The sequence below is a fragment of the Carcharodon carcharias genome, chromosome 1 (assembly GCF_017639515.1).
Source record: "Carcharodon carcharias isolate sCarCar2 chromosome 1, sCarCar2.pri, whole genome shotgun sequence".
In the NCBI taxonomy this organism is placed as follows: domain Eukaryota; kingdom Metazoa; phylum Chordata; class Chondrichthyes; order Lamniformes; family Lamnidae; genus Carcharodon; species Carcharodon carcharias.
The window spans coordinates 124,715,736-124,742,509 of NC_054467.1; the positions used below are offsets into that span (position 1 = coordinate 124,715,736).

Consider the following 26,774-nt stretch of genomic DNA (forward strand, 5'->3'; position numbering starts at 1 on the left):
TGAGCAGTCTTGGGGTCCTGGGTGCAGTGTAGGAAAAGACATACTCTACATCGTAAGGGTGAGTGCAATGATGGCAATATAGCAAAGTGACTCTTATGAGGGCATCAAGCAATGTATCTGTGTTGGAGGAGAGGTAGGCGAGGCGATAGAATTGTTAGCCTCAATACCAGTAGTAGCGCCAAATTGTGGTGTTAGCCAGCTCATGCAAACAAAGATGCTTTAGAGTGTGAGTGTGGACCACTTACTAGAAGGCCCCATTATCTGTCAGAGAGATGCATGCAGATAAGGGAGTTAGGTGCCCATTAAGATGACACTAAATCTCACCTTTGTCTTGTAGGAGAAACTGGTGCATAATGCAAGAAATGGGTGAAGATAAGTGGCGGAGTGCCTGATGTTCACACCCTAACCCCTTCAGAGGAGGAGCTGGTGGAACTAGCTGGGGAGCAGAGCAGCTGGGTAGTTGCAGAAAATGAGGCAGGAGTGCCAAGAGAACAGAATAAAGATGCCTCCAACCTGGTGTTGACCACTGGACACACAGGTGACACTTGGGACACTTGTGGAATAAGAATTGTGAACAGCATGAACCTAATTCTTTGTGTCCTACACTGCAAGTCCTCATATTCTTGAAAAATGATCCTGCAGTGCTCCACCTGGGAAGTGCAAACATTAGAATCTCATTTTATTATTATTACCCTTGTGAATGCCATGAAGTATTGTGCCTCTCCTCTGCGGGGCTTTGTGGATTCTGCAAATGTGTCAGGAACTATGTTTGGATAGCTGCTTTCACCCAGGATCCATTGCTGCAGTTGTGCAGGCATTGCTGTGGCACCTGTGAGCGATGGAGAATGTAAGAATCCTGAGAGCTCCCTGGGAACTGAGCACACATTGGAGGATTTGTTTGTGGCATTCAACACCAGCTGCACTTTGATGAAGTGGAACCATTTCTTTTTTTTCATTCATGGGGGGTCACTGGCTAGGCCCATCCCTAAATGCCCTTGTTCAGAGGGCAATTAGGAGCCAACCACATTGCTGTGGGTGCCAGACTTCCTTCCCTAACAGGGAAGGGCATTAGTGAACAAGATGGGTTTTTACAACGATCAACTTTTAATTCCAGATTTTCTTTTCAACTGAATTCAAATTCCACCATCTGCCAGGTCCCCAGAACGTTACCTTGGATTATTAGTCCAGTGACAATACCACTACATCATCACCTCTGGTTAATGAATGCTGCTGGGTGATTACCACATGAGTGCAGTCTATAATCCCTTGTACATGTGGGAAATCAGCTATGGTCTTGAAGCCCACAGCTCTGGTAGTCTGGCTGTCAGGATCATTGGTGAATTTAACAAACTTGTTGGTTCTCTTGAACAAGGCATTGGTGACTGCCCCAATGCACCCATGAGTGGCTGCTTGTGAAATGCCACATGTTCCCATGGAGCCCCGGAATGATCCAATGCCGTAAAACTTCATTGCCATATTGACTTTCAAGGCAACTGGTATTGCATTGCCTCCCATTCCATGGGGCCATAGGTCTTCATGAATGAATGCACATAGGTCAGTAACTGCCTGCTGAGATAGCCTCAGTTGTTCCTGATATTGCCTCTTGGACATCTGTAGGTAATTGTTTAACGTGCAGAACACTCGATGATGTACCATTGCTTGTCATCAAACTGGCCCCTTGTTGCCTGCATCCTGAGTAGCTTCACCCTCTGGTACACAACTTGTTAGTCTTCTGGCCATTGATGCACATGGCCCAAGGCCATCCTCACCTGCATCCTCTACTCTAGCTTTCAAAAATGTTAGGTGAACAAGACCCAGGTAGCCTGAGAAATGGAATTGTGGACAGAAAATATCTGTGCATCACTGTCTACAGGGCCCTCATTCCTGGCCTCGGGCATGTGCACCAATTGAAAGCCCTGTGTTTTCCTTTGACCACATCGTGGCCCCCTCCCACCCCACATAGGCTTCCTCCCACCTCAATGTGGTCTTCTGTAACATCAGCCTGTCATTTTTGCAATACAGAGTATAAATCAAGAAATAATGAGGCTTTGTGAGAAAGATATTGGAATAATTGTAGGTGATTTTAATCTTCATACAAATTGGATTAATTAAATTGCTCAAGGTATCCTGGAGATAAGTTCATGGAGTATATTCAGGACAGTTTCTTAGAACAATGCATTTTGGAAGCAACCAGGAAGCAGGTTATATTAGACTTAAAAATGTGCACTAAGACAGGTTTAATTAATAACCTCATAGTAAAGGATCCTATAGGCACAAGTTACCATAACATAATAGAATTTGACATTCCGTTTGGGGGCCTAAAACTAGTACCTTCAACTTAAATAAAGGCATTTACAAAGTTATGAATTCAGAGTGGGCAAAAGTGGACTGGGAAAATAGATTAAAAGGTAAGATGATAGATAAGCAGTGGCAGACATTTAAGGAGATACTGCACAACAATCGATGAAGATATATTCCATTGCAAAATAAAGACAGTATGAGACAGATGCACAATCCGTGGCTAACTAAGAAAGCTAAGGTGGTATCAAATTGAAAGAAAGGTATACAGTTCTGCAAAGATTAGTGGTAAACCAAAAATTTGGAAAAATAGAGTATAGGAGAAAACAAGCAAGAAATATAAAGACAGACCTTAAACATTTCTACAAGTATATAAAAAGGAAAAGAGTAGCTAAAGTAAGCATTTGTCCCTTGGAGAATGAGATTGGTAATTAATAATGGGAAACAAGGAAATGAAAGAAACTATGAACAAGTATTTTATATCTATCTTCACAGTAAAAAGCATTCCAAGAAGAATAGAAACTCAAGAGGCAAAAGGGAGAGAAGAATTTAAAACAATCACAATCACTAGAGAAAAATAATTAGGAAAACTTGCCACCTGGACCTGATGACCTGCATCTATGGTCTTAAAAGAAGAGGCTGCAGAGATAGCATATTCATTGGTTCTAATCTTCCAACATTTTCTAGATTCTGGAAAGGTCCCAGTGGATTGGAAAACTGCACATACAATGCCTCTATTCAAGAAAGGAGGGAGACAGAAAGCAGGAAGCTATAGACCAGTTAGTCTAACATCTGTCATTCGGAAATGCTAGAATCCAATATTAACGATGTGGTAGCAGGTCATTTAGAAAATCATAATAAAATAAGTCAGAGTCAACGTGGTTTTGTGAAGTGAAATTGTGTTTGACAAACTTATTAGAGTTCTTTGAGGATGTAACAATTAGGCTGAATAAGGCTAACCAGTAGATGTAGTGTATTTGGATTTCCAGAAGGCATTTGACAAGGTTCCACATAAAATGTTACCACACAAGATAAGAGCTCATGGATTTGAGTGTGATGCATAGAGGGTTGGCTAACAAACAGGAAAGAGAGAGTTGGGATAATTTTCACGTTGGCAAACTGTAACTAGTGGAGTGCTACAGGGATCAGTGTTGGGGCCTCAACTATTTACAATCTATATTTATGAGTGGCATAAAGGGACTGACCGTATTGTAGCTAAATTTGCTAACAATACAAAAATAGGTCAGAAAGCAAATTGTGAGGAACATACAAAGAGCCTTCAAAGGGATATAGAGAAGTTAAGTGAATGGACAAAAATTTGACTGATGAAGTATAATGTGGGATAATATGATGGTGTCCGCTTTGGCAGGGAGAATAGAAATTAAATAATATTAAATAAAATTAAAAATAAAAATCAACTACCTATTCTAAGTTGATTTCAGATTAAAGGTGACTACTGGGGCCCAGGAACACTTCAGCTTCAACTCAGCAGAGACAGCAGTTCCAGTTGATTTTAAAAAGTGTATTTGAATCTCTATTCCAACTTGTTTTCAGATTAAAAGTAAATAGGATAAATATTTTACAGATTGATAAACTAAAGACCAGTAGGAAATTTAAAAACAAATTGAAAAATTAATTGAATAAAATAGAGATGCAGGGCCAGGCGATGTGTTGTAGCTGCATGATGTGGGAGTTGGTGGTCCCCATTGTGGTTCCTAGTGACCACATCTGTAGCAAATGTTGGTTGCTCGAGGAACTCCAGCTCAGAGTTGATGAGCTGGAACTTGAGCTTCAGACACTGTGACACATCAGGGAGGGGGAGAGTTACCTGGACGCTGTGTTGCAGGAGACAGTCACACCCCTTAGATTAATTACCTTAAATTCAGCCAGTGGTCAGGGACAGGAGGGTGTGACAATGAGTGAGGGATCCAGGAAGTAGCATTGCAGGAGCCTCAGCCCTTGCCCTTAACCAAAAGGTTCAAGATTCTTGCTCCCTGTGTGGACGAAAGCGGGGACTGTAGGGAGGATGAGCAAACTGACCATAGCACCATGGTAGAGGGAGCCATTCAAGTGGGGGGAGAAAAGAGAAATGTAGTTGTAATCGGGGATAATATAGTTAGGAGAATAGATACTGTTCTCTGTAGCCAGGATCGAGAGTCCCGAAGACTATGTTGCCTACCTGGTGCCAGGGTTAAGGATATCTCATCTGGGCTGCAGAGGAACTTGGAGTGGGTGGGGAAAGATCCAGTTGTTGTGGTCCACATAGTTACCAATGATATAGGTAGAACAAGGAAAGAGGTTCTGCTGAGGGAGTACGAGCAGCTAGGGGCTAAATTAAAAAGCAGAACCAAAAAGGTAATCATCTCCAGATTACTACCTGAGCCATGAGCTAATTGGCACAGGGTCAATAAGATTAAAGAGGTAAATGTGTGGCTCAAAGATTGGTGTGGGAGAAATGGGTTCGAATTCATGGGACATTGGCACCAGTACTAGGGAAAGAAGGAGCTATTCCATTCAGATGGGTTCCACTTGAATCATGCTGGGACCAGTGTCCTGGCCAATTGCATAACTAGGGTTGTAGATAGGGCTTTAAACTTAATAGAGGGGAGAGCATTCAGTTGCATGGAAATATAAAAAATCAAAGTTTATGGAGAGGGTAAGATGCAGATTAGTGACAACGCTAATTGTTACCAAAAATTGAAAGGAAGGGACAGAGTGTGTGAACTCCATATTGCACCAAAGGATCATATAAAAGTAGGGAAAATTGACAATAGGGCAAACTTAAAGGCTTTGTATCTGAATGCGCGTCGCATTTGGAATAAAACTAATGAGTTAACAGCGCAAATAGAGATAAATAGGTGTGATTTGGCGGCGATTATTGAGATGTGGTTACAGGAAGAACAGGTTTGGGAGTTGAATATCCAAGGGTGCTCAGTATTTCTAAAGGATAGGCAGGAAGGAAAAGGAGGTGGTGTAGCTTTGTTAGTAAAGGAAGAGATCAGTGCTATACTGAGGAATGATATCGGCACTGGAGAGCAAGACATAGAGTCAGTCTGGGTAGAAATAAGAAATAGCAAGGGAAAGAAGTCCCTAGTGGGAGTAATCTATAAGTCCCCAAACAGTAGTTCAGCAGTAGGGTACAGTATAAACCAGGAAATACTGGGAGCATGTAAGAAAGGCATGATAATAATCATGGATGATTTTAATATGCATATAGACTGGACTAATCAAATTGGCAAGGGTAGCCTCAAGGGAGAGTTCATAGAGTGTAATAGAGATTGTTTTTTGGAGCAATATGTTGTGGAACCAACCAGGGAGCAGGCTATTCTGGATTTGGTTTTGTGTAATGAGATGGGATTAAGTAATGATTTCATAGTAAAGGATACTCTCGGGAAGAGTGATCATAGCATTTTAGAATTTCAAGTTCGGTTTGAGACTGAGAAACTTGAATCCCATACTAGTGTTCTGGAGTTAAACAAAGGTAACTACATAGGCATGAGGGCAGATTTTGCCCTTGTGGACTGGGCAGGAAGACTTCAAGGTAGGATAGTTGATGAACAATGGCAGATATTTAAGGAGATATTCAATTCCTCCCAAGTAAAATATATTCCAAAGAGGGAAAATGATGGTAAGAAGGGGGAAAAGCATCCATGGCTGAGCAAGGAAGTTAAAGGTAACATAAAGGCAAAAACTAAAGCATACCAAATTGCAAAGGTCAGTGGCAGGCTGGAAGATTGGGAAACTTTTAAAGATCAACAAAGGGTTACTAAAATATAATAAAAAGAGCAAAGGTAAATTATGAAAGAAAACTAGCGCAAAATGTAAAAACTGATAGCAAAAGCTTCTACAAGTATAAAAGAGGAAAGAGAGTAGCTAAAGTGAATGTTGGTCCCTTGGAGGATGAGACTAGGGAGTTAATAGTGGGGAACGCAGAAATGGCAGAGACGCTTAATCAATATTTTGCCTCAGTTTTCACGGTGGAGGACACTATTACCACCCCAATAGTAACAGGTAGTGCAGAGGAGGAACTTAGAACAATCACCATCCACTAGGGCGAAAGTGCTGAGCAAACTATTGGGATTAAAGGGTGACAAGTCTCCAGGACCTGATGGCTTACATCCCAGGGTCTTAAAGGAAGTGGCAGCGGAGATAGTGGATGCCTTGGCTATAATATTCCAAAATTCTCTGGATTCTGGAGAGGTTCCAGTGGATTGGAAAAATGCTAATATAAAGCCCTTATTCAAAAGGGGCGGGGGGGGGGGGAGGCCGAAAGTAGAAAACTAGACCAGTTAGTTTAACGTCTGTCAATGCGAGATTGTTGAAATCCATTATTAAGGAAGTCGTAATGGGGCGCTTGGAAAATCAAAATGCAATCCATCAGATTCAGCATGGTTTTGTGAAGAGTAAATCGTGTTTGACTAATTTGCTAGAGTTCTTTGAAGATGTGACAAACAAAGTGGATAATGGGGATCCTGTAGATGTAGTATATCTGGATTTCCAGAAGGTCTTTGATAAGTTGCCACACAAAAGATTAAGACACAAGATAAGATCACACGGAATTAGGGGTAATATAATATCTTGGATAAAGGATTGGCTAACCAACAGAAGCAGAGAGTCGGGATAAATGGGTCTTTTTCTGGATGGCAAGCTGTAGCTATTGGGGTGCCACAGGGTTTGGTCCCTGGGCCCCAACTATTTACAATCTATATTAATGACTTGGATTCAGGAATAGAAGGTACTATAGCTAAATTTGCAGATGACACCAAAATAGGCAGGAAAGTAAGTTGCAATGAAGAAATAAGAAATTTACAAATGGACATGGACAGGTTAGGTGAATGGGCCAAAGTTTGGCAGATGGAGTTTAACGTGGATAAGTGTGAGGTTATCCATTTTGGTTGGAAGAATGAAAGGTGACTTATTATTTAAATGGAGAGAGACTGCAGAATGCTGCAGTACAGAGTGATCTGGATGTCCTTGGACATGAATCACAACAATTTAGCATATAGGTACAGCAAATAATTTGGAAGACAGTTGGAGTATTGGCCTTTATTGAAAGGAGAATGGAATATAACAGAGGTGTAGTTTTGCTACAACTGTACAGGGCATTGGTGAGACCACACCTAGAGCATTGTGAACAGTTTTGCCCTCATTACTTAAAGAGGAATATATTTGCATTTAGATGCTGTTCAGAGATAGTTCACTAGGCTGATTTCTGGGATGAATGGGTTGTCTTATGAGGGAAGGTTGATTAGGGCGGCCCTATGCTCATTGGAGTTTAGAAGAATGAGAGGTGATGATCTTATCCAAACACATAAGATGCTAAGGGGGCTTGAGAGGGTAGATCCTGAGAGGATGTTTCACCTCATGGGGGAATCTAGAACTAAGTGGGCACTGTTTCAAAACAAGGGGTCTCCTATTTAACATGTAGAGAGTCATTTGTTTTTGAAATTCTCACACCCAGAGAGCATTGGAGGCTGGGCCATTGAACATATTCAAGGCTGAGTTAGATAGATTTTTGATCAACAAGGGAGTCAAGGGTTACTGGGGGGAACAGGAAAGTGGAGTTAAAGCCACAATCAGATCAGACACTGAATGGCAGAGCAGGTTTGAGGGGCCAAATGTTCTACCCCTGCTCCTATTCTTAGAATCTTAATGTCTCTCAACACCCCTATTGTCAACTTGGATCTGCCAGCTGCCACCCTTCACTCTCCCTCAGTAACACTTAACCTTCCCTCCATCACCCTTGACCCTTCATCCATCACCCTCTGCCTTCCTCAATCACCCTCTGCCTTCCTCAATCACCCTCAACCCTCCTATCATCATCCACGACTTGTCTGCTAACATCCTCCATCACTCTTGACCTGCCCTTGGTGACCCCCCACTCTCCCTTGGTCAATCTTGACCTGCTCTGTCTTACTCTTGATCTCCCCTGGATCAGTCAGCTGCCCTTGGTCCACCTTGATCTTCCCTCTGTCCTCCAGCTCCGCCCCTGTCCTCCACAACCCCCCTTAGGTCAGCCAACACCCTGCTATAGACAGCTAAGACCATCCGTCCGACGGCCATGACCTGTGCTACACAAAGCATCTCAACCTCCTCCCCTGCTCCAGTGACATTCCCCCAAAAAAGAAAAGCAGCTGCTGCAAATCCACCTGGAAGACTCATCCTCTGCTCCACGCCAGCCAGAACGGTGTCGTGAAAACGAAGGCATGTGTTTCCCATTCGCGTCCAATTTAACCGCAAAGGTACCATTTAATCTGAAAACTGTTTCGATGAGCATTCATGACATGCTAATGCATTACAATTAGGTTCTCACCACTTGCCTTCGGGAGACCTGACCCGCCGCTCAAACTGCTGCCGACCTAATCAGCGACTTTTTCCCGACGTCGGAATCCTGAAATTTCATCTCCCGCCCAACTAAGTTAATGCCGTCAGCCAGCATTAAATTCCACATATTAACACCTTCTAATATTTTATTTACACCAGATGTTGGGCTCATTGCCCTGTACTTTTTGGGGGCATTCCAATGCTCCCTTTTAAGGATTGGTATAATGTTAGCTCATTTCCAATTCGTCACCATCCATTTAGTAGGCACACCTGAAAGGTGGAATTGAACCACTCTGTTGCTAGACAGCTACAGGTTGGAAGCCTGCAAACCAGACCACTGAGGGTCATCCAGGCCAATTCGTCACCATGCTGGGGTGGCCACTGACAATGCACAAGAATACCGGACACTCCCTGCCAACCCTCGATGGAATCATTGTGAATCCCAATTTGAGATCTAATGCACTGAAACACTGCACCCTTTGCTAACTATAATTAATGGCTTTAATTTTTCTGGGTTAAAGCCATTATTGGAGATGGACGCCCAACCTACATTATTGAACGTCTTATTCCCGGTTCCAACCAGGCAGCAATGCCAAGCTGACAAAGTTTTGGGGAGGACAGAGCTCTGCTCATACACTTCGTACCCAAGCATCTATGTCGAGAGGACCCACTGGGGAACATCTTTAAGGATGTGCAGATATAAAGATCCCCTAAATTCCGTTTTACAGCAGATTTGTCATTCCACTGGACGGGATACCCAGATCGAGGACGAATAGGAACTTGATTTGCATTGCGACTCATGCATGGACGCAAAAAGTACGAGAGCAATACGATGGCACCATACAACATAGGCGGTACTACATAGGATTCATTGTCAATTAATGACGTATCGACTTAGTGATGTCCAGTATCAATATAATTGCGATTTTAAATACATAACAGTATTTTTAACCAATGAAGACAAACAATATAGCGTGTTTCTACATAAAAATACCAGACATAAAAGCGGTATCGGACAGTGGCCAGATCAGCTGAAAGCCAGAGGGTCCCGTGTAAACCCGGATGATTGGTTACACTAGGCCAGGTCCATTTCTGATGATTTCATAAAGACAGTAGAAAGATCGTGACCAATGCTAGTCGCTTTTCTAAATCCATCCAGGATTGGTACTTTGTCCTTCTTCTTTCAGTGACTGCCTTGATTCAGTGACTCCCTATTTCTTTAGGCAATTACTCGGTATCTATGCGACCCTAGAAATTGAGATTCCATGCATGGGAGACCGTCTACTGAATGTTTCATGAGAACGGTGAAACAGATTTTCAATCCTTTGGTCACTTAATCTTTGGGATCTTTCAATGGCCACTATTTTAGCCAGCTTGGTGCATATATATTTATAGGTGTTTGTTTTTTTCATTATTTTCTGATGTTCTAATTTAATGTGAGGTGATGCATTTTGACAGAAACGATAGGGAGAAACAATATAAGCCTCATGAAGTAATTCTATAGAGCGTGCAGGAACAGAGGGACTGGGTGGTGGGACGCTTGGGTTGTGCACATGTATAGATCTTTGAAGTTGGCAGGGAGGGAATGGTTAACAAAACGTAGCATCTTGGGCTTCAGAAATAGAGGCATTGAGTACAAAGCAGTAAGGTTATACTGAACCTTTATAAAGCTCTAGTTAGGTCACAAATAGCATATTGCATCCATTTCTGGTCAGCAGACTTTAGGAAGGATGTGAGGTTCTTTGAGAGAGTACAGAGGAGATTTACCAGAATGGTTCCAGGGATGGGGGATTTTAGCGACATGCTTAGGTTGGAGAAGCTGGTGTTGTCCTCTTTGGAGCAAAGGAGATTGAGGAGAGATTTGAGAACATTTACCAGATTATGACAGGTTTGGATATGGTAGCCAAGGAAAAACTGTTTCCATACAAGGACTAGGGGATACAGATTTATGATTTTGGGCATGAGATGCAGGGGGAATGTGAGGAAGAACTTTAGAATGTAGCGAGTGGTAATGACCTGGAACTCACTGCCTACAAGGATGGTGGATGCAGAGACCATCAATGATTTCAAAAGGAAATCAGACGGGTACTTGAAGGAAATAAACCTTCAAGGCTATGGGGAGAAAGTCAGGGAGTAAAACTGACTGGCTTGCTCTACAGAGAGCTAGCATAGACTTGCTGGGCTGAATAGCCTCTTTCTGTGCTGTAAATAATTCTCTGTCCTCCTTTAGTCTGCTTCTTAATCACTTTGATGTTGTTTTTATCATTGTCACATTCCACCACAGAAGACACAACTTTACAATTCATGAACAATATCTTTTTGCCCTTATTAAGAACACTATGTCCTTGGATGCCAACATTAAGGGTACAATTTTAACTGTGTGAAAGTAAATGGGTTTGAGTGAATTAAAATCGGGCCCTTCTTTCTGTTTCCGTTCTTCCTTATTGCTAGGTATTCCTGTATAATGTAATTCTAAACACTCTTGTTTGACTCTTTATAGATTTCCTAATCTATATGTGGTCAGCATATCTTTCTGTACAATTTTCACTTATTTATAGGCCATCTGCTAATATTTTGTATCAATAATTTTGCACGGATAAACAAAAAGCTGCTCTTTTAATCTTGGGGAAATCTGGTGGCTACTCACGTACATGGATCTTTAGCCATCTTGCATTTATCAACAAATAATTTAAAATGACTCATCTGCATTGTCTCAGATATTCAATATATGTTCAGAATTGCGTTGCTACATGTGTCAGGTAGGTAGAATAGTTACCAAGCAAGATAATTTTCTTCACTTGAAACTAAATCTGAGATAAAGCATCACAATAATAATAAGGTGGATAATGAGGAAGAAATGTTATTGATTCCAAAGTCTTCACATTTGAGTCTCCAAAGTCAAAAGCCAGACATGTTGTTTGGTTTGGTGCAAATTATGTGAATGATAATTCCTTGGTGACAAAGTCACATCTCCAAGATAATATAACTTGTTTTCTGTGCAATGTCAACATCAAAATTGCTTCACCTGGGAGATGTACCCTTGAGAATCAGTCAACCAGGTAAACAAAAGGAAGCATTTGCAGGTAACAAAGGAAATCACTCAATCGCAAGTTGCTTTCACTAGGTGACAAACAAATATAATAAGACAAGTCTAAAGTAACTGAGTGCAGAGTTAACTGAATAGTCAAATAGTAAAGGCTTTGCTTTCATTTCCTCATAGCTTTGAGTTCACTGGCTTCTTGTTATCTCTCAACCTTTCTCTCCATGCTGGCTCTCTGGCTAATATTCAGGGCCACCTACTCAACCTCAACATCACCCATGGCCTCACTACTTCCAAGGTCTCAATAGCTAACAAGGCCACCTTCCATCACTTTCTTGTACCCTTACCCACTTACCCACCTCCAGGCAATCGATGTTATGGACAAAAATAGTAACTTAATTGGCATGGACAGCTTATATGGGTGGTGAGACACAAACAGTCACAACATTTTTCTGAATTGGTAATTTGTTCTTCAAAGGAAGTTCAGTAACTTAGGGAATGACTTCCATTTTTAATCTTTAATTTTTTTCATCACAACTATTGCCTACATTTATTAATAGCTTAAATAGCACAATAGAAAGTTTGCTGGTGACACAGAGATAGTTGTCATATTAAGTTGTGTGTGGGGGGGGGGATGAGGGGGACCGTAACATTACAAAGAGATATTGATAGATTAAATGAGTGGATAAGAATGTGGCAGATGGATTTCAACATAATTAAGTGCGAAGTCTCCCATTTGGTGCCAAGAAAGGATAGGGCAAAGCCAGAAACAGTGGAACTCCAAGGAGATTTCGGGGTCCATAATCACAGATTACTAAAATGTTTTGGTTAGGTACAAAAATTGAATCAAAACGACTATCAGAATGTTAGCTTTGTACCTAAACGGCCAGAATATAAAAGAGAGGAAGTTTTGCTGGAACTACAAAAAGTCTCATTTGGGGTAGGTGTACAGTTCTGAGTACTAAATTTAGATAAGCATATTGAGCGCCATGCAGATCCACCTGAATGTTACCATGGCTCTAAGGTTTAAATTATGATGGCAGATTGCATAAACTAGGTTTGTATTCTCTGGGTCATAGAGTTAAGGAATGATTTGATTGAGGTGTTTAGGAATTTTTAGCGTAGCGAGAGACTTTTCCCACTGGTGGGGGAAACTAGGATAGGATAAATAGCTTTAAAATCAGAGCCAGGCTATCCAGAACAGAAATTGGGCATCCCTTCTTCATGCGAAGAGTGAGGGAAGCCCGGAATTTTTGCCCCATAAAAAGTAGATGCTATCCCAGTTGATCATTTTCATTCTGTTTGCCAGCCAAGGGTATTACAGGATATGGAGCCAAAGAGGGGAAGTTGGGGGGTGGGGGGTGATTAGGATACTGATTAACCATGATCTCACTGAATGAAATTAACAGGTTTGAGGGTCTGAATTACCCACTTCCATCTGCATGTTCCTAAATGTCAATTGTTTACATTCTTAACATTTGATTACATAAATCTTTTAATTGGAGTGCAAATGTCCATTATTCCTGACAGCTAAATCAATGCATTTGCAGTGTGATTTCATGTAGATATCAGTTGTCCATGGGCAGCTGACGAGATTGCTAGCTCCAGAAAACAATGCATCGCATCTTTCTTGATATGTTTTTGCAGTTATCTAGTTTGCTTCAGTAATCTGAAATAATGATGCTCTGTAACTATCTGTCTTCCTATTGTTGATTCTCATTCTCTGTACAGCTCAGTCTCCATTCTCAGGTTTTCATGCCATTCGCCTCATTCTTTGTCATTTTCCTATTGAGCACTTAATTCACAATATTTACCAATCTCTATTACTGTGTCCACATGCTCACTATTTCTTATTCTCATTCTTTGTCCATTCTCACTCTGAGTTCCATTATCTGCCAGTGTTTTTCATTCTCTCTCTGCCCTCATTCTCACTGTTTCTGTCTCTCTCACTATTCCTCATTGTCAGTTTTAATTTCTCTGCTCCTTATTCTCACTGTTTCGCTCTCTACCACTCATTGTTTCTATTTCTCTCTATCCCTCATTCTCATTGTTTCTATTTCTCTCTCACAATCCCTCATTCTCAGTTTTTATTTCTCTCCCTGCTCCTCATTCTCAGTTTCTATTTCCCCTTTTCCCTCATTCTCCATTTCATATTGAAACATATAAGATGCTGGGGTGACTTGTGAGTGTGGTTGCTGAGAGGATGATTCCCCTTGTGGGAGTGACTAGGACGAGGATACACAGTTTAAAAATAAGGGGTCTCCCATTTAAGACGGAGATGAGAATATTTTTCTCTGAGGGTTGTTGATCTATGGAATTCTCTTCCCCAGAGAACAGTGTAAGGGTGGGGGTGGCCATTTAATATTTCTAAGGCTGAGATAGATTCTAAATTGACAAGACGGTCAAAGGATATGGGGGATAAACATCAGAGGCCACATCAGATCAGCCGTGATCTTATCAAGTGGTGGAGCAGACTCAAGGAGCCGAAAGGCCTACTCCTGCTCCTAATTCAAGTGTACGAATGTTTCTATTTCCATTCCTTTGCTCCACATTCTCACTGTTTCAATTTCTCTCTCACCCTCCCTCATCCTTCCCGTTTCGATTTCTATTTCTCTCTTCATTTTTCTATTTCTCCCTCATTCTCACTGTTCCTATTTCTTTCTCTCTCCATTTTTTATTTCTCTGTTTCTAATTTTCTCTCTCCCCCTCGGTCTCTCCTTCATTCTCCTTGTCCCCCTATGAAATCTCGCAATGCCCCTCCCCCGCCCCCAGACTCCCGCGAGATGTGCTAGGGCGGGGGGGGGTGTGGTGGTGGTGGTGTTGAAGCCTCGGGCGGAGTATCGCGAGGTTTGGAGTTTGGGTGAGAGTTTGTGGAAGATGGCGCCTGTTGTGACAGGGTAAGTGTCCGATTGTATGGGTCGCGCTGCCTGGCGGCCCGTTGCTGAGCGCCGGCCTGGCCGTCAGGCCCCTGTGGGGTGATCCGGAGGAGGAGTAGAGGCGGGCTTGGTGTGTAAGTGCGGGTGGCGGGCCGGGAGGGGCTGCTGGTTTGGCCCGCGGTTCTATTGTTTGCTGCCTGTGTTTTTGTGGCTCCTGCTCCCCGAGTCACCGCTGTGAATCGGGCCTGGGCTCCCCGGGAGTTCCGTCTTGGTTCAGTCCGGGCAGTGAGCATGGCTCAACTTCAACTCCCACCCGCACACACCCCGAACCCATCTCTTGCCCGGCCCCTGAGCCCATCCCCGGTCAGGTCCCCACTCCGGACCCTTGGCATGTTTGTTTGTTTCTTTTTTGGATGTAATAGTCCCCATGGCCCCGCACCCGACCCCCGGCCTCAAGCCGTACCGTCTCCCCGCACGAAGCAGGAGGAGGAGGATCAACTTTGGGACCTAGAGCTACCAGTTTCCGACACTTCACCTCCAAACTCTCGCTGTTTTTCTTGTATCCTTTAAAGACTTTGTTTCTCACCATTGGTTACAACGGTTCCTCTTTCTAGTGATTTGGGGGAAATTTTTTGTCCTCTTTCACTCCCTCCCTCCCGTTCCTAATATCCCACTTGCAGCGGTTGAGAGATTTTGAGAATTGACATTTTTGGGCTGCTTCCTCATAATTTTTCTTCCGCTGAATGGTTGATTCTGAGTCCTGTCACTACTTTACTGTACATCTCCCAGTAAACGGTCCCCTTGGTGAAAGGACGCAGCTGGTTGCGGATTACCCCAGCCGAGCGAATCAAAGCTACTCGCCTGTGGCGCAAACAAGCGTGCTTGTACGCATCGGGGTGTCTACAGGGAATTGCTCCTGAAACTGTTGCGTCCTGTGGGATTTTTTCTTTTTATTTCCACTTAACGTCCTCCCTCCATGAACTAAAATACTAGTAATGCTGATACTTTTTGCCTTTTCTATATACTGCAGTTAATATATTAGATGGTTCAGATTATCCTAAAAACAGTTGACATAGTACAGACAGTTTGACACTTTTAAATGCCGTACTGCCAATCATGTTAGGACGGTTTTTTAGGTAAACGCTGTAAATGTAGATTGTGTCTTACCTTATAACTTGTTTTTTTTCTGTTGTGTATGTGAGATACAGTGCAAGGCAAAATACTTTACTATACACATGTTTTGCATGTTTTGAAGCCTTTCTGTATAATTTTAAGAATTTTTGGTGTGAGTGTCACTGGTAAGACCAGGATTTATTGTCGATCCTCCAGTTGCCTTGAGGTGGTACTCGAGTGACTTGTCAGGCCACTTCAGAGGGCAGTAAAGAGCCAACCATGGTGTGAGACTCTAAACATAGGCTAGACGGGTTAAGGTTAGCAGGCTCCTTTCCCTTAGAACATAATGAATCAGTTTGGGTTTTCTGACAATCTGACAGAACAATGATAACTCTTGTTAAAAAGACCTTTTTATTTTCAGATTTTTAAAACTATTCAAATGATCAAACTGCCACGGTGGAATTTGAACTCTTATTCTTTGGATTGTTAGTCGAGTAACAACCACTAAGATGTGTAAGATTACTGTTTAAATGAATCAGCCTTGCACACTTCAGAATGATGAACAATAGTTAGGTGTTCAAAAGGGGGTACTCTAAATTTTGTTGCTGCCCAGATTCGAGTATTATGCACAAATTAAATTTTGCTGCGTTTCTTCCTATGCTTTTGATTAAAATTGGCTTGTATTTTGCATTGACATCCAGCAGTGAAGCTAGTCTTAAAGACAATCTGTCCCTAGTGATTCAAACTTCAATCTCCATTGAGATATCCAATCCATAAAAAAAGCCTGATTTCAGTCTACAACAAACTTTCAATACTGTTGTTAGTTTTACTATTCCCATCATCTAAAGTGGCAATCTTATTCTATTGCATCCTGTTTGTTTGAGGTATTCTATATGTTTGTTGATGACTAGGCCAGGACAAATGAATATAGTGAATAAAAACAGTTAAATTATATTATGGATGTCTAAATTGTTTTTTTTCTTTCATGGGATGAGAATCTTGCTGGCATGGCCAGCATTTGTTGCCAATCCCTAAATGTCTTTGTGGTGGTGAGCCACCTTGAAATATTGCAGTCCACGTGGTGTGGGTACCTCCATAGTGCTGATAGGGAGTTCTAGGATTTTGATGCAGCAACAGTGAAGAACCACCAATGTAGTTCCAAGTCAGGATGATCTATTATTTGGAGGGGCACTTGCTGGTTGTGGTGTTCCCATGCATCTGCTGCCCTTGTCCTTCTAGGTGGTAGAGGACATGGGTTTGGAAGATGCAGCTGAAGGAGCCTTGGTGAGTAGTTGTTGTGCACCATTTGTCACAGTATGCTGATGGCGGAAGGAGTGAGTGTTCAAGGTGGTGAATGGGTTGCAAATCAAAGGGGCTACTTTTCCTTGGATATTGCTGAGCTTCTTGGGTTGTTAGAATTGCATAGATCCAGGCAAGTGAGAAGTATTCCATCACACTCATGACTTGCTCCTTGTAGATGGTGGGTGGGCTTTGGTGAGTCAGGAGGTGAGTTCCTCTCTGCAGAATTTCGAGATTTTGACCTGCTCATGTAGCCACAGTATTTATCTGACTGGTCCAGTTAGGCTCCAGATCAATGGTAACTCCCAAAGTGTGTTGATGTTGTTGAGGGATTCAGCGATGGTAATGCCATTAAATGTCAAGGGACGAGGGTTAGATTCTCTCCTGTTGGAGATGGTCATTGCCTCGCACTTGTGTGTATAATGTTACATGCCACTTAAGAGTCCAAGCCTTAATGTTTTCCTGATCTTGCTGCTTAAGGACATGGAGTGCTTCAGTACCTGAAGAATCTCAGATTCATCAGTGTGCAGTTATCAGTGAATGTGAAGGTGGTTGGGCCTAAGGATTGAGGTGATTGGCCTCAAACAACCACAACCATCTTCTTTTGTGCTAGGTCTGATTCCAGTTGGTGGAGAGTTTCCCCCTTGATTCTCAGTGACTTCAATTTTGCTAGAGGTCCTTGATGCCACACTCAGTCAAATGCAGCCTTGATATCAAGGTCATGTGCTAGTAACAAATGAAAAATAATAAGCCTGTGTTAAGTGACAGGTGTTGATGCAGTTGCTTTGAACCACAAAATTCTGAACACACATCTGTGCCATCACTCAGTCTTCCTATTGCTATCTCTGTAACATCACTTGACTCTCCCTCTGCCTCAGCTCATCTGCCAAAAGCATGATCAATGCCTTTTCTTCCTTCTAGACTTGACTATTCCAATGCACTGCAGCTGGCCTCCCACTTTCTCTCCTCCATAAAATTGAGGTCACCCTCTACTCTGCCCATGTCTACTTACACCAAGCCCAGTTCATCCAACACCCATGTGCTTACTGATTTACATTACATTGACTTCCAGTCAAGCAATGCTTCAATTTTAAAATTCTCATCCTTGATTTCAAATCCTTCCATGACTCAACTCCCCTAATTCTGTAATCTTCTTCGGGTCCACAATCTTTTGAGATATCTGCACTCATCTATTTCTGGCCTCCTTAGCATGCTGGATTTTCAGTGCTCCATCATTGGTGGCCTTGCCTTCAGCTGCCTGGGCCCTACACTCTGGAATTCCCTCCCTAAACGACTTTGACTCTTGACCACTCTTCCCTCCTTTAAGATGTTCTTCAAAACTTACCTCTTTGACCAAGCTTTTGGCCATCTGCCCTAATATCATGTGGCTTGGTGTCAAATTTTGTTTTATATTTGCTACTTTGAAGCACCTTGGGACGTTTTATTATGTTAAAGGTGCTGCTTAAATATTGGTTGCAGTATTGGGGTGAACGGCCTTATTCACAGGTACGACAGGTGCCTCTGGTTTGACATCCATTCAAGAATCAACTCATATATGTTATGATGTTTCATTGTACACTTAGCATTGATGGATTATGTTAGCTAAAAATTATTTTTTAGCACCTAGATTAGAGGTTATACCCTAACCTAGTTCATATTTTAAGGCTTCAGAGTTTGTGCTGCTAGTGGTAGCCTTTGTTGTGATGTTTGTTACAAAGAGTTATACTCCTCTGAAAATTATTGCAGGTGGCAGAGCTGGGAGATCAAAGAAGATGGTTTTTACAGTGGGTGAATTGGGAAGTTTTGTTATTCAGTGGATGAATTTAAATTTGCGGATGTGTACTGCTTGTTGGGTAAGGAAGCACGATAAAAGGATATTTTAAATGTCTTGGTATTAGTATGTTATTATAATGCAGTGCATGGACAGACTTTTTTAACTGATGTGAAGTAATAGTCAACAGGACTTTGGAAATGACACAGTGGAAGAATTTTGGCTGCCACATGATTTTTTGCTTGTGCTTTAAATTGTAATGTAAGTAATTCATAATCATGATCTCAGTTGACACCAGCGTCCAACATTAGAGGCAGGCTGCATTGTGGGAAGCTGTCTTTTTGGATGAGATGTTAAAACAAGGACCCATCTTCCCCCTTGGGTAATTGTGAAATGTCCCATGAAGCAAAGTAATAGGCAAGTTCATGTCATGGAAAATATTTATCCTTCAGCTAATGTCACTAAAAAGATTACCTGACTATTTTTCTTATTATTATTTGTGGAACCTTGCTGTGTGCATATTGACTTCTCTATTCCTATACTAGAGTGATTGATCTGATCAAGGTATTTAAAATAATTTTGGGATTCAATAAAATAGATATTAGTTGAAGGAATCCAGGATAAGGGAGCATGATCTTAAAAGCCATTTAGGTTTGAATCGAGGAAGGACTGTTACATAAAGGATACAGGAAATCTGGAACACTCTTCCCCAAAAAGCTGGGGATGTTGGGTCAATTGAACCTTCAAGACTGAAATCAATAGATTTTTGTTAGGCTAGGCCCAAATGGGTTCCAGAGCTAAGGTTTGGAATTGGAGTTTAGGTACAGTTTGGCATGATCTAATAGAATGGTAGAACAGGCTCATGAGGCTCTTGTTTCTATTGGTATGGAGACCCCACTACTATTGAAACTCAGAATCTTATGCAAATATGGTTAGTTCAAAAACAGGCTGTCTGTATTTAGCTACAATTTATTGAATATTTGTAGGAAGTATATCCAGTTTTGCAAGACAGGTGCTTGAATGCCCATGATTGTTTTAATGGCTTTGGCATGATAGAACTTCGCTTCTGGTAGAAGTTAAATTTTAGTTACTGAGCAGGGACCAAACATTGAATTTGAACGCCCCCCCCCACCCCCACCACCGCCTTATGTATTTCAACACTTAGCACCTGTTAAATAGATGCAAGTTGTGCTGTTCCTTTCTAATGTACAGTAACTACAGTAACCTGCGGTAGCGCAGAGTGATAAGAGGCTTTGGAAACAAATGTGTTATTCACCTATAGTGAAATAGCACATGGTTTCCGGAAGTTTCTTACTACTCTGCCATGAGATCCATTTCTAGAACTGGCTTCTTCGACCATCAAACTACTTGCCAAAAATAAATGAAACTCTTGCACGTCATGATTCCACTGGTGTGTATATAAATAAAGAATAAACAAGCTGCAGTGTTCTATAGGGAGTGGTACATCTTCAGTGCTAATGACACTGCTAAACCACAACAGCAAAGCTTGTCTCTCTCAATGTGCTGCTTTAGTGCAAAACTCCAGCTGGCTTTGTTCTGTCACCTCAGGACTTTAATTCGTCAATGGGATGTTAACAGCAGCTTTGACAAGTTTTAAAGGTCTGCAGTTTAATCCAAAGGCATAACCATAACGTGTGCAAATTTTTAGAGATCTGTTTAATCTATGCCAAAGACTTTTGAGCTCAGCAAATTGTTTGCTCATGAGGGGAAGGGCTTGTCAGCTGTCAGTTAGAAACCCTGACTAGGGGGCTACTCTTCCATTTAAATTTTAATTTGACAGATTGTTGCAAATTTGGAAGGTGGGCAAGGTGACGCAAGATCTAAGTCACATGAGTTCTGTTGAAGGGTCATGAGGACTCGAAACGTCAACTCTTTTCTTCTCCGCCGATGCTGCCAGACCTGCTGAGTTTTTCCAGGTAATTCTGTTTTTGTTTTTATCTAAGTCACATTGTTCTTTGGAGTGGAGAGAGGTCTATCTTGTAATCAACCTAATTAACACCCCTTATTCAAATAATTATAAAGACACAATTAACATTCACTTAATTCAGTGACTTGACTTGGGAATTGGCTTTGCAGATTTACAGATTCTGATCAGTAAAGAACTGAATTTAATATCGACCGCGATAACTAATTCTGAGCAGCGATTTAACTTTACATGTGAATCCCTTCCCTCTCAGCATCATACTATACAGCTTCTTGATCTTCCTGTACTGTTGTTAGCATTCTCAATTGGTTGGAGAAAGAAAATCTAGCAGGTAAAATGGTAAGATGAAAAGCAGTTTGCATGGTTTATTTGATCACTGTTGGTGCTTGTATTTATCTGCCAACATGGTGTTTACTGAGTGAATACACCAGATTTCGATGCCAGGGAAGCACCAGAAACTTTTGTATTGAGAGGAACTGTCACTGTGGTCAGTCTGACCAATTGGAATACTTGTTTTCAGAACAGTGGAAGAAAGGACCCAACCAATAATGTGCAGCACCAACAGGGCATGCCATGGCAAAAGGCAAGCCCAGTACTAAATTGTGCCCTAGTCGGAGAAAAGGAATGGATCTGGTGCATCACGTTATGAGTCAACATTCTCAGCGATCACTCCAGTCAGAATTCTGTTTGAAACTGCTAGAAGCTGCACTGACATGTGCTGTCTGTTAAATTCAAGGCTGAATTCCAGACTGGTGAAAGAGATTGCGAAGCTTCACACTGTGCAAGATATTTTCACTTGTGCAAGATATTTTCTACTTAAAGTTACCATATTTGACATAATTGAAACAGCTGTTGCCATGTCTGTGACTACTTCTATGGGGCAACTTTGTCCTAGTGTCTTTTATTCCAGAGGATTCATGACCTGGGACAAGCTAACAAGCTGAATTGGAGTCTGTACTGCAGTAACATGCTGTAGCAAGTGAAATTGATAAAAGTTAATGTAGGAAGAAGTGAAATTGCAGATGTGACAAAGGGTCAGTAAGGACTTAAATAATGGCATCAGATATCAGCACTAAACTTGAGGAACACCCGAATGAAGATAATCTGGTAAACAGCAGCCAGAAGGGCAAAATGTTGTTTTTTAACAAGGGAGTGGCAGACTTGAAAGCCTTATTACATGATGGACAAAAGTTTTCAGGATTCTGCTGGAAGGACTTTTCAAACTTGAAGCAGTGAAGATTTGGGGTAAAGCTTGGGGATGGAAAGAAATTAGCTGAAGATTAGGAAACAGTGCAGAAGTTAGTTATGTTGGTTTGTGTGGCTTAGGGGAAGTTGGGGGATATAGTGGGGAACTGAGCACTATGTCCCAAGCATTCTTGTTGCAACCCTCCTGTTTCAAACTTAGATTAATTCAGAAGCTCATTTGTACATGCTGGCCAAATTAGTTGATGGTAACGAACCATGAGCAGCAGTTGAATCTGAGAAGCTAGCTTGGGAAGGACAAATTAAACTAGAGAAAATGGTAATTGACAGCAAAGGCAGATGAAATTTCATTACACAAGATGAAATGTGCGATGAGAGGGCTTCATGACAGTTGATAATGAGATTGAAAGAGAAATACAGATTTTAAAAGACTTCACACGCAACATGATCAATTATTGCAGAGCAAAAAGCAAATACATACAGTAACACAAATATATAGAAAAAACTCAAGGTTGGATGAAGCTTAGCTATTCTATATAAAAGCAAAATACTGCAGATGCTGGAAATCGGAAACAAAAACAAAATTTGCTGGAAAAACTCAGGTCTGACAGAATCTGTGGAGAGGAAGACAGAGTTGAGTTTTTCGAGTCCGGACTCGAAACGTTAACTCTGTCTTCCTCCCCACAGATGCTGTCAGACCTGTTGAGTTTTTCCAGCAATTTTTGTTTTTGTGTTAGCTATTCTGTATAATGGGTCAGACCACACCTTGAATACTGTATCCCCTGAGGCAGAAGAGGTACGTGAGCTGTGGAGCCAATTGGAGGAACTGAGACAGGACTGAGCTAGGAGGGAGAAATTTTAAATTAGAAATATTAAAGGGTTTTAATTAAGAGGTGCCCTACTAGAGGCATTAAAAATAGTGCATCTACATGCTGTGCCTGTTAACATTTTCTACCAGAAACTCCTAAACTGCTAATAGAAGATTTTAGTCTGGAAGTACACCTTCCTGTTGTTGATGTTCCTGCAGTGCCACCATTGGGAAGAAGGTGTGATTACTGTGTGACAAGGTTACACTTTTCTATAAATTCACATTTATAGTAGAAATAAAACCAACATTGAATTATATCAGCATCTCATTTAAATTATCCTCCAGCTTCTAACTGTATTTCAGCTGAAATATATTTGATTTTGATGCTCTAATCGCCGCAGTCCAGGACATTGACTGGTAAGACGGTAAACGGCATGTCACATCAGTCTGCTTCACTACTTCAAACTAAAATAAGATTAGGCAAGGGGATGAGTTAGAACTAGACAAATTTAGGGCTGATATTAGAAATTTCGCGCAGTGATAAACACATGAACTGTATTCTAAGTAGTGTAGCGGAGGCAGAAGTTTTGATTATTTAAAAACAGATCAGTATGATGGAGACCTGTGGGACCTTGATAGATGGGCTGAATAGTTTCATTGTTAGTGTCCCTTGTGACCTCTTGGTAATCTGATTTAAGCACAGACTGGGTTGATGAGAATATTTGCTATTTGTCCATATTGCTATTAACAAGTACATGCTTCCATGTTTTGTACCTAAGCAAATCTATTGAAGATATACATCCTTTCTGCTATTAATTAACTACAAAGAAACAAAAACTTTATTGAATTCTAGTAACCATATCTAGGATTGTTTTCTTCAAATTTTCGCTAGCATGGTTTAAATATCTCAGTTGTTGGCATGTTGAAGACTTATAGTGGAAAGCTAGAGTATCCTAACTTGATGTAAAATGTTGCTTGTGTGGAGATGCAATACAAATTTTTCATATACAAATTTAAATTTTTCTCTGATTCAGGCTATTTGAATTGCATCATGATTAAAGCAAAGTCTGCATTTGTTAATGTTTGTTTTTCATTTCTGTCTTCTCTTTGTGGATATTTCCTGACCTTTGCTCACCGTGCAAGGTGAGGTCTGGCTGTGGTCAGAGTTGTGGCGTAAACCTTTCGTTGAATTCAAATACGTTTTATCACTTACTTGGAACATGTAAGCCTTTGTGTTCCATGACTTTAGTCTATGGGGATAAAATACCCTGCACGCTACTAAAAATAATCTCTTCCTAAAAACATCTTTAAACCTAAACCAGATGTGTAACCCTGAATCAGACTTATTGGTTGTCATCATATATATTCCAGTGGGAAAGTTATATAGGTTGTGTGCTTTCAACATTTTGATTGGCATGCTTATGAACTAACTATATGGTGCTTGGTGCCAACTAACAAATTTGCTTCAGACGTATTTTTATACCTAGTGTCATTAGTGCACTTTTGTTACAATGAAATGCTGGGAAAACAGCAGTTTAAGGCTTCCAGAACAAAATTACCTTCAAATATTTGCACTGTGATCAGTTAGAGGACAGGAAACTGAAATTTAGAAAAGACTTTATGAAATACTGATGTATAGCCAAACATTATATGTAAATATCTAATAGCTGCCCGAAAATCTTTCTGACCTGGACCATAGGTTAAAGTGCATGGGCATTAAAATTGTGATGATTGTTTGCTATATTATTGACAAAACTGCTTTGTAGCATACAAATTGTGTTCTTGTTCCCATTAAGATATGATAAAATGGATGGAAGGTAATAAAGTGAGGATGTGAGATAGTGTGGAGTGTTTTGGTGAAATGTTCCCATTGAACCATATGTTGCTGAAACCACCTCAATGTGAAACAGTGGTTTATTGTAACTATGCCAAAAATATTGAAGGCAAAGGGGAAAAAGTATGATGCAAACAATGTCCAGTGGTAAATACAGTGAAATAGAAGGTGATGTCATCAACTGTTTGCCTCATACAAGTTCTTATTAAAGTTTTTAACACCAGAGCTATGCGATATTGCAGGCACCTTTCTTCTCCGGATTGTCTTCTGTTAACCTACATCATAGGGAGTCAATATTTATTATCCTGTATTAGCTGTGTTGGCTTCTCTGGTTTTAGTTGAATGGCTAAGATATACTAAATGATGTACTGAGGCTTAATCCCATGTACATTATATTGGGTCCAATAGTATAGCTAAAATTTATAATGGTTGTAAACTATGAAGCCTTATTTCACTTTATAATTGTAAATCTATGTTAGACTGGAAATAGGCTGAATAGAATTACCTTTGCCTGCATTTTGCAATCGGTGGAGAAATAATGTGCTTGCTGTCCATTCCCCTTACATTTACCCACGGAATATCTTGCGTTTTTACAGTTTGATTTACAATGGAAAGTCAAGGCAGTGTGGTGCCCTCTACAGGGGATCTTGGACCTGTGAGAAAAGGGCAGGCAACAGTGTCTCTTCAAAGTTGAACAATCCTTACTGAGACACGCAGAATATAAACCAGGAAGGGTAAATTACAATATTTAATTCAATGGAAAATCATGTACAGAAAGCAAAATACGGAGGGAAAGTGGTGATTGGGAGAGAGATAAGAGCAAAAAGTAACTTGTTAAGTTTTAGTTTAAAAAAAACTCCAACAAAAACTAAAATCTGAAAGAATGTGGCTTCATACTTAACCTGTCCCTTTTAAGGCCACTTCTTAAATGTCCTAAGTAATTGTAACCATTTGTAAATTGAGCTGAGGATGGTTAAGTGTCTACAGATTGCCTAAAAATATCATACTTCAGGTCAGTGAATTTTTTTTCGCTTTTATTTTAGAGAAAATAAAGAATTGCTTTTACACATTGAGTTGTATGACCTCAGGATGTTACAAAGTGATTTACTGTCAATTAGTACTTTTGAAGTGTAGTCTCTGTTGTAATGTAGGAAATCTGGCAGTCAATTTGCAGATGGAAAACTCCCACTAACAGCTGTCAGTTAAATGATCAGATCTGATCTAGTGAGGGGATTGTGAAGCCTACAAAGACCAACAGACAACTAAAAAAGAAATAAGGAGGGTGAAGATTAAATATGAGGGTAAACTATCCAGTAATATAAAAGAAGATTGCAAGAGTTTTTTTTAGATATATAAAGGGTAAGAGAGAGGCAAAAGTGGACATTGGGCCGCTGGAAAATGATGCTGGAGAGTAGTAGTGGGAAACAAAGAAATGGCAGAGGAACTGAATAGGTATTTTATGACAGTCTTCACGGTGGAAGACACGAGTAACATCCCCAAAGTTCAAGAGAGTCGGGGAGCAGAGGTGAGTATGGTGGCCATTACCAAGGAGAAGGTGCTAGGAAAACTGAAAGGTGTGAAGGTGGATAAATCACCTGGACCAGATGGATACACCCCAGAGTTCTGAAGGAGATAGCTGAAGAGATAGTGGAGGCATTAGTGGTGATCTTTCAGGAATCACTCGAGTCAGGGAGGGTCCCAGAGGACTGGAAATCGCTATTGTAACCCCCCTGTTTAAGAAGGGAGTGAGGCAAAAGATGGGAAATTACAGGCCGATTAGCCTGACCTCGGTCGTTGTTAAGGTTTTAGAGTCCATTATTAAGGATAAGATTTCAGAATACTTGGAAGTGCATGGTAAAACAGGGCAAAGTCAGCATGGTTTCATCAAGGGGAGGTTATGCCTGACAAACCTGTTAGAATTCTTTGAGGAGGTAACGAGAAGGTTAGACAAAGGAGAGCCAATGGATGTTTTGTACTTGGACTTCCAGAAGGCTGTTGACAAAGTGCTGCACAGGAGGCTGCTCAATAAGATAAGAGCCCATGGTGTTAGAGGCAGGGTACTAGCAAGGATAGAAGATTGGCTGTCTGGCAGGAGGCAGAGAGTGGAGATAAGGGGGTCCTTCTCAGGATGGCGGCCGGTGACTAGTGGAGTTCCGCAGGGGTCAGTTTTGGGACCACAACTTTTCACTTTATACATTAATGATCTAGATGAAGGAACTGAGGGCATCCTGGCTAAGTTTGCAGATGATACAAAGATAGGTGG

At 41.1% G+C, this 26,774-nt stretch overlaps 1 protein-coding gene across 2 annotated transcripts in view; it reads left to right on the top strand.

The window, feature by feature from the left end:
- The first annotated feature begins 14,483 nt into the window (after window positions 1-14,483).
- The window catches only part of rbpjb (recombination signal binding protein for immunoglobulin kappa J region b), a 112,646-nt gene continuing 100,355 nt past the window's right edge, over window positions 14,484-26,774 (top strand). Inside the window, exon 1 of one of the 2 annotated variants that reach the window (XM_041186003.1) lies at window positions 14,484-14,559. In XM_041186003.1, the coding sequence (XP_041041937.1) occupies window positions 14,540-14,559 (20 nt within the window). In that variant the 5' untranslated portion in view covers window positions 14,484-14,539. Of the gene's footprint in view, window positions 14,560-14,649; window positions 14,669-26,774 lie in introns of those variants that run through there. The other variant, XM_041186020.1, reaches the window with a different exon arrangement.